The sequence below is a fragment of the Hevea brasiliensis genome, chromosome 8, assembly GCF_030052815.1.
Source record: "Hevea brasiliensis isolate MT/VB/25A 57/8 chromosome 8, ASM3005281v1, whole genome shotgun sequence".
In the NCBI taxonomy this organism is placed as follows: domain Eukaryota; kingdom Viridiplantae; phylum Streptophyta; class Magnoliopsida; order Malpighiales; family Euphorbiaceae; genus Hevea; species Hevea brasiliensis.
The window spans coordinates 99,353,281-99,362,300 of record NC_079500.1 but is presented as its reverse complement, the minus strand read 5'-3'; the positions used below and the strand labels follow the sequence as shown (position 1 = coordinate 99,362,300).

General features: G+C 32.2%; 2 protein-coding genes across 8 annotated transcripts; both read left to right on the top strand.

Annotated features, from left to right (window-relative positions):
- The first annotated feature begins 839 nt into the window (after positions 1-839).
- On the top strand, positions 840-4,471 carry LOC110652937 (probable LRR receptor-like serine/threonine-protein kinase At3g47570). The gene is made up of 3 exons (XM_021808561.2): positions 840-3,640; positions 3,735-4,133; positions 4,228-4,471. Exons 1-3 carry the CDS (start codon positions 874-876, stop codon positions 4,233-4,235), a joined length of 3,174 nt encoding a protein of 1,057 aa, XP_021664253.2. The 5' UTR covers positions 840-873; the 3' UTR covers positions 4,236-4,471.
- A 1,739-nt stretch (positions 4,472-6,210) lies between these two features.
- On the top strand, positions 6,211-8,406 carry LOC110656272 (pleckstrin homology domain-containing protein 1). 7 transcript variants are annotated; one of them, XM_021812937.2, is made up of 2 exons: positions 6,211-6,827; positions 8,157-8,406. In XM_021812937.2, the coding sequence occupies exon 1, from the start codon at positions 6,378-6,380 to the stop codon at positions 6,819-6,821; it is 444 nt and encodes a 147-aa protein (XP_021668629.2). In that variant the 5' UTR covers positions 6,211-6,377; the 3' UTR covers positions 6,822-6,827; positions 8,157-8,406. The 7 variants fall into 7 exon arrangements, with proteins under 7 accessions (XP_021668629.2, XP_021668628.2, XP_021668626.2 ...); XM_021812936.2 differs by having other exon boundaries at positions 8,149-8,406; XM_021812934.2 differs by having other exon boundaries at positions 7,997-8,406.
- Positions 8,407-9,020: the final 614 nt, after the last annotated feature.

The window sequence follows — 9,020 nt, the reverse complement described above, 5'->3', positions numbered from 1 at the left end:
TTCTAGAAATTATTTTGTCTAAAATTATCTATTATTTTGAGAATATTAATTAAGAAGTATTAATTAGTTTTTTTTTTAATTTTACTCTTATTTTTATTAAATACAATAAATATGTCTATAATTTCCTAAAAAATCATCTTATCACCTCTCTTTTTTAATTATGTGAAATAAAAGGTAATTTTAGTAATTAAATAATTTTTTACTATAATTAAGGTGATTCTTAATCACCGTGTAAGTGATAAATAAAAGTGGACTAAGTGAATGCATAATACATTTAATATAATGCTATAATTATAAGATTAGCAACGCATCCAAATTTTTTTATACATAACTTAATTAAATCTTATTAAGATAAATTTAAGTAATACATAATTAAATTTATGATGAATTCAAATTTAGAAAATAATATTCATATTGAGTTTAGATTTTCTGAGTTATTACCTTTTATCCGAGTTTATTTACATACATATAATTAAATAAATATAATATATTTTATAATAATATTAAAATCATATATGTCATATTTTAAATAATAAAATTTAAATATTTTATAAAATTATTAATTCTTAAAATATAAATTATTAATAAATATATATATATTTTATACAAATTATTAATTAAAGTTTAGATATTATTATAATAATTAATAACAATCGAGTATGGATATTGAAAATATTAATTGAGTTTTGATAAGATAATTTTTATAAATATATGTTGAAATTCCTAAATGATTGTATTAAATAATTATATTATTCTTTAATCAATAAATGCGCCAATTTTCCACGATATACGCATTAGCCTACAGGATTACTATTTAGCCTACAGGTCTAAATAAAAATTTTTTAGCATAGTTTTATTGAAAATCATAACTACATGAAATGTGGAAAAAATGGCACACCCACTTCCAAAACGATGAGACCATCACCTTCAATTTGTGCTCGGGCCTTTCCTGCACTCTTTACTCTTTTGCAATGGAGACTGCTTCTTTTTGTCAGCTCTTCCTTCCCATCTGCGACTGCAGCCACGGTGACTCAAAACATGGGTGGAAACAAGACCGATTATGAAGCATTGTTGGCCTTCAAATCAAAAATTACTCAAGATCCTCATGGAATTGTGAGCTCCTGGAACGATTCTCTCCATTTCTGTAAGTGGCCAGGCGTTACGTGTGGCCGCCGACACAGGAGGGTTACCATGATCAGTCTAATGTCAAATGAGTTGGTAGGTTCCTTGTCTCCTTCTGTAGGAAATCTTAGCTTTCTTCGAGGGATAACACTCTCTAACAACACCCTTCATGGTGAAATTCCACCTGAAATCGGTAGGCTATTTCGGTTGCAAGTTTTGAGACTGACCAATAATTCCTTAGAGGGCCAAATTCCATCCAACTTGTCCCGTTGCATCAACCTCATAGATCTATCACTCGGTAACAACAAGTTAAGAGGGAAAATTCCTGTAGAACTTGGCTACTTGTCAAAGCTCAGAGTGCTATCGATTTACGAGAACCATCTTCAAGGAGAGATACCGTACTCTATTGCTAATCTTTCCTCTCTGGAAACTCTGTCTGCATCTGAAAATTTCTTTGAGGGAAGTATTCCACATGCTGCGGGTCAGTTGAAGAGCTTAACTGCTATTGGTCTTGGCGGGAATAAACTATCTGGTATTGTCCCTCCATCCCTGTATAATTTATCACTGATTACCATTTTCTCTTTGGGTGATAATCAACTCCGTGGAAGCCTTCCACCGGATTTAGGCCTTTCTTTTCCTCATCTCCAACACATAGATGTCCGGAATAACCAATTTGTTGGACCTATTCCATTGTCAATATTTAATGCTTCTGAACTCCAACTTGTTTTATTGGCAAATAACAATTTCACTGGAAAAATTTTAAATTCATTTGGAAGTCTACCGTATCTCACACTATTGGGTTTGGATGATAATAGTCTAGGAGATGGAGAAGAAGATGAAATGGATTTTCTTGGTTCTCTAGCCAACTGCAGCAGTTTGAAAGTTCTGGCAATAGGTGGAAACAGATTGGGAGGCTCGTTACCCAATACGGTGGGCAATCTTTCAACCTTTATATTTTTCTTGGGTCTGTCAGGAAATCGGATATCCGGAGTTATCCCTGAAGGTATTGGAAATCTAGTTAGCTTAACCCTGTTTGATTTAAGTCGAAACAGATTCACTGGCAAGATACCAAGTTCTATTGGTAAACTTCAGAACTTACAGCGATTATCACTTTATGCCAATGGACTCTCTGGAAAAATTCCATCTGCTGTGGGAAACTTATCATGGTTAGCTGAGCTTTATTTAGATTATAACATGTTGCAAGGAGACATCCCTTCTAGCTTAAAAAATTGCACAAACTTGTTGTCAATATATCTTTCTCATAATAACCTCAGTGGCAACATACCCAGTGAACTTTTTGGCATTTCCTCTCTATCAATTTCACTAAGTATAGCTCATAACCAATTTACTGGTCCCTTGCCTTCATCTGTCGGTAATCTGAAAAGCTTAGGGGAATTGGATGTCTCCTGGAACAGGCTGTCCAGTGAAATTCCAACTAGCCTTGGAGCTAGCGCAAGCCTTGAGAAATTATACATGGAGAACAATTTGTTCGATGGATCCATCCCTTCGTCTTTTAGTTCCTTGACGGGTATTCAAATCCTTGATCTTTCTCACAACAATCTTTCCGGAAAAATTCCGAATTATTTTGTAAAAATTCCATTCATATATTTAAACTTGTCCTATAACAATTTTGAGGGGGAGATCCCCAAGAAGGGAGTTTTCACAAATGGAAGTGCGGTGTCAATTGTTGGAAATGACAGACTTTGTGGAGGTATCTCTAAATTGAACTTGGCTAAATGCCCCAGCAAAGAACCAAGGAAACATAAAATTTCACGTTTTCACTTGTCAGTGATCATCATACCTTGTGCTCTTCTTGGATTAACCGTGGTGTTATCTTTCCTGTTCTGTTGGTTCAGAAAGAAGAAAAAAGAACAAATTTCTGGTACTTCATTGAAGGAACCATTTGCCCAAATCTCTTATGAAAAACTCCTTAGAGCAACTGGTGCCTTTTCTATGTCTAATTTGATCGGTGTAGGTAGTTTCGGCTCCGTCTATAGAGGAAGCATTGATGAAGATGGAACGGTCACTGCAATCAAGGTGCTTAATCTTCAACGTCGAGGTGCTTCCAGGAGTTTCACTGCTGAATGTGAAGCATTGAGAAATATTCGCCATCGAAATCTTGTCAGGATCATAACTTCTTGTTCAAGCATCGATTTCCAAGGTAATGATTTCAAGGCTCTAGTTTATGAATACATGCCTAATGGGAGTTTAGAGACATGGCTACATCCAGTTCAAGAAACATATGAAGCTGATCGGCAGCATAAAGTTCAGAATAATCTAAGCCTTCTTAGGAGAATCAACATTGCCATTGATGTGGCATATGCACTCGATTATCTTCATCACCATTGCCATCAACCAATCATTCATTGTGATCTAAAACCGAGCAACATTCTTCTTGATAGCGACATGACTGCTCATGTTGGAGATTTCGGGCTAGCAAGAATTCTTCCAGAACTCTCAAAACCAAACCAAAGCAGCTCAATTGGAATAAAGGGAACTGTTGGATATGCTGCGCCAGGTAACTTCAATTGTCTTCATTCACGTACTTCCATTGAGAAAATGAATGTAGTGATTTCACTTTCATTTGCTTTTCTATTATTTTTCTCCAACAGAATATGGTCTAGGAACGCAAGTATCAATAGAAGGGGATATCTACAGTTATGGGATTGTAGTGTTGGAGATGATAACAGGGAAGAGACCAACCGACAATATGTTTGAGAGTGGTCTTAATCTTCATAAGTTTGCTAGAAAATCCCTTCCTGACAATGTTATGGAGATTGTCGACCCAATGCTTCTCAGAGATGATATGGAAATCATGAACAAGAGACAATCAATAAACACTGGCAATAGAATGGAGGAGTGTCTAATTTCCATGGTTGAAATCGCATTGGCATGTTCTATGGAGTCACCAAGAGATCGAATGGACATGAGTAAGGTTGTCCATGAACTGCACAAGGTTAGGGATGTTCTTCAAGAAAGTACAGCTAAGCCCCACATCTTCAGGCATACAGGTAATATTGTTGTCATTACCTGATTTTAATTATTTATTTTTATTTACTTAGTTGTTTTATTTAATTTCTTTTTTTCTTGTATTGCTGGTGCTAGATAAATAAGCCTGCATGAGAAACAGAGTAAACAAGAACAGGGTACCATGCGGATTTGTTTAGCTAGAAGTTAACAGGTTCCCCCTGGGTCAGTACCGTACATTTGATGTTGTTCAAGTGTAGCGTTCATCTTCTTGCAGCTGGTGCCTTAAGATCTTCTGGCATTCTGCATCGTGGATACCCACTTGTGGCCTCACTTTACTACTTAGAATAAGGCACTCATTGTGTATGCGAACTTTCTTTCTCTTTCTTTCTTTCTTTCTTTATTTTTTTTTAATGGAGTGTGCGCCAATTTCCTGAAAAGCATTTCTGTTATTATTTTATACAAAAAGTTGTTTGATTTAACTGTTTGATCAATTAATAGTTAATAATAATTTATTTATATTAAATATTTAATAAAATTATATATATATATATATTTTTTGATTAATAAGAATATATATTATATAATTTATTTTATTATTAAAATAAATATATAATTATTAATTTAATATATTATATTATTTATTATATTATTAAAATAAATATATAATTATTGATTTATTATATTTTTTATTAAAATAAAAAAATAATTAAATTCCTTAAAATAATTAAATAACGTTAAAAATATAGTTATAAAATAATAAAGTAATTATTATTATTAAAGAAAAATCTTATAATTTTAAGCTTTTAAATTAAAAAAAACATAATTTTTTCATAATAAAAAGTATTTTATATTTTATGTTATTAATAGAAAATATTTTAACAAAATTGTAATACACTAATTAAGGTGCCGAGATTGTAAATTAAAATAAAAAAGCCAAACAACATTAATATTATTGATTTTCAAATTACATATGAAAAGATAATATAGTCTAAATAAAAAAATAAAATCAAATTAATTATCAAACAGCTCTAAAAATAGAGTTAATATAAATTACAACCGATAAATATTATATTAGTTACTTATCAATTATCATCTTTTTTTTTAATTTATCAAATACCTTATTTATCTATTTGAGTATCTATCAGCTATCACTTATACCCAACAGATGAATCAAATATTCACAAGTATTTTTTTACTTTTTAAAATTATTAATAAAATAAATAACAAAAATATTGTATTTAGAATTAGAACAAATATTAAAAATGTAAAAAAAAATTTTAATTTCAATAATATACTTTGTAAATATTTTCACAATCTCCGCATATTTTTTTACTATAATTTTTAAAATCTGATGATGGAGATTTATATTTTAAATTTATTTTTTTTCTGTTAAAATTTAGTAGAATTATTTTTAATAGTAATTTTACATGATATTTATTTATAATTATATATTTGTGACTATAATTTTTTTATGTCCCTGTTATGTTCATTAATTAATTTTCATTTTACTTATCATTAATCTATTTCTCTCTCTTTCTTTCTTATCTCAATTATTTTATGTTGTGACTTTATTTTATAAATTAATTTTATAATATTTATGTAGATATAGATTTATATAAATGTTATGTTAGAAAATCGAAGTTACATTAATGAGTGATTAATTATAATAATATGATCATAAATTTAGTAAGACTAATAAATTTTATTTAATATATATATATTATTACTAACATTAATGATAAAAAATAATTAAAAAAAGATATTGTAAAATGCATTAAAATTAAATATATATATATATATATATATTAATTTTTTTTAATTTTTGTAAAGATTAATAAATTAAAAAGTTACATATTAAATATTGATATTAATAAACTAATAAATTTATTTAATATATATATTAATTATTATTAGCAGTAAGACTATATAAAAATGTTAAGGAAATTAAAATGACACAATTAAATAGTGATAATAACAATAATAATAATATAAAAATAAAATTAACAAATGAAAAAAAATTTGATAAAATATGACTATCAATTTTAAGTGAATTTATTTTAAAGACCTACTTTATTATCTTTATTAATGATATAGATATATAATTTAATGGGCTAATTGCTCATAGTAAATAGAAATAATGAAAAAGGTGAATAAATAAAAATGCTAAATTCTGTCTGGCCAATAGAAGAACAAGAGCAACAAACAGCGATCTTTCTCTCTCCTCCCTCGATTCCACCACCAATTCCAGTCTCTTCCCTCTCCCACACGACCACCACCGCCACTCCATGGCTTCTCTGTTGCAGGCCGCCACCGCGGCCCTAACCCAATTCCAAACGAACCAAACCGATTACGACGGAGTGGAGTTCTGGTCGAACCCTGAGCGAACCGGCTGGCTAATGAAGCAAGGCGAGTACTTCAAAACTTGGAGACGCCGCTGGTTCGTTCTCAAACGAGGCAAGCTCTTCTGGTTCAAGGACTCTATGGTCACTCGCGATTCAAAGCCACGCGGCGTTATCCCTGTGGCCACGTGCCTTACAGTGAAGGGAGCGGAAGATTTGCTCAACAAACAGTACGCCTTTGAGCTTTCGACCAGGACCGATACGATGTACTTCATCGCCGACTCGGAGAAGGAGAAAGAGGATTGGATCAACTCGATCGGACGGTCCATAGTGCAGCACTCAGAATCAGTGACAGATTCCGAGATCGTCGATTACGATAGCAAGCGATGATGATAGGTGAGCTTTTAATTTGATCCAAGAAATCTGTAATTGATCTAATCACATTTTATAACTCTGAATTTTTTGTGTTTTTGTTGTAAATTTTTGGTTTATAAGCGATAATATCAGTGGATTTTGGAGTAGATAATCTCTTGCTCTCGTAATTTATCAGATCCTTAATGACTAATTGTTTGGGGGTTTTGATTTTTGAATTTGCAATCCAATTATTCTTCTTGCTTTTGAGGGTTAGTTTGTTCGGAATCTTTATTTTTCTGTTCAATGTTAGACATTATTGATTTCTAGCAATAAAATTGGTATTTGGGATGGCTTCAGATGATTGTTTCCAGGAGGCATACAAAAGCATTCAAGCAAACCTTCAAATTTTATGAGAATTTCCCTCATAAATCTTACATTATGATAATGCTTTTTCTTTCATTCTTTTGCTTGCTTTACCAAATTTAATTCTCCTACCACCTCTATTATTTCCATCCGGTCTGGGTGTGTCCAAGGGACATGACATGAAATTCCTACTTTTAAGCACAAAGACCAAGAAGCACTGTTGCTTTCTCTGTGCTGTGTTTTCTTCAGGCTGTAGTTGTGGATCCATGATATCCATGACTCTTTTCTGGCAGGTGCCATTCTAGTTAAGCTGTGGAGGTTCGGAGTTCAGACCCTCCTGGTACATGTCAATAACTTGGTGTCTTTGCTGATAACATTTCCATAGAAGTTTGCCACAACTTTATGCATGAACATTCGGAATGAACTTCTAAAATGACATACTGCTTTAGATTATGTTAGCTAGTCGATGGAATTCAAAGAAATGTACTAAGTTTTTCACCTAGAACAACATGTCCAACAAATCCCTTTGTAATGAGTGAGCTAGATCGATCATTTTGTGAAACAGCAGAAGTAATAAAAGGAAATTTAATGACCCCAAAATCACCCATATTAGCAACTTTTGTTCTTGTCAAGAAGAATATTTCTGGGTTTGAGACCACCATGAACAACAGTTGGTGGACAATGAGAGTGAAGATCCTCAAGAGCAGAAGCAACATCAATTGAATTTTAATTTTTAAACAATAAAAGCTGAAAAATTATGTGACTCAGGGGACCCCTTGTTACTTTCTAAGAGTACTCAGGTTACATTGTTACTCAAACAACTCTAAGCTACCGTCTCATTGTAATAGTTACAAGCAAGACTAATATATGCAATTCAACCAGTATTTGAAGATCCTCACATGGTGACCCTTCTTGCTTGCAACATAGCCATAGTAATCTGCAGTCTACACAGCATCTCTGTTGCAAAGGACTGGCCAAGCCATTGATCAAACAATTGCAGAACTGCAGGGGGCAAGAAGTAGGGGCGATCGAGGTTTGCTGTCTGCTGAACCAGATGGATGCACGTTTTTGCATTTGATCATCATCATCATTAGAAGTGGCTGATGCAATAACATGAAGGTATTTAGGAGTATTTGTCTGGTGTAGCATGATCTTATCTAAGTAAATGAAGCTGTAAACAATCATAATAGTGTTCTTCTCATGGGTTGAACAATATAATTAATATCTCTTTCAAGAACTATATTAAGAATTATTGACATCTTTGTCTTCATATGTCATAACTCTAGAAACAGAAGATCACTTGCACTTCTGCTTACGAAAGAAGAATTCTTATGGTAGATACCTAATCTTATGGAGGGCAAAGGTAAGGGGGATGAAGACAGACCGAGGTAGGCTGGCTTTTAGAAGGACCGGCTCTTTAGTATCTACTATCATCATCCTCATCCCTCGAACTACCTTAATTTTAACCTGTACTTATGGTAGATCACTGATCTGATGCAGTCGGAATGTGCCAGAGCATCGTCATCTTCATCTTCATCTGCAGTGTGACCATCATTATCATCCACAACAATCATATGTTAACTCATCCTATGAACTATATTCATAAGCTAAGAGAAGAAGAATACTTGTAGAAAACTAATAAGTGCACATTATTTATCTAAAGCTCATGATTTAAAACCAGGCATGCAATTTCCTTTTATAGTAACAAAATGCATAAAACCAATAGCTGCATACTCATGGTTTACAAAATATTGTGGGAGAGAACTTTACAAATGACTAAAGGCGCACCGTGTTTTCTATGGTTACTTTATTTTTAATTTATTTTATTTATATTTTATTACATTTTCTATAGTTATTTTGTTTTTAATTTAT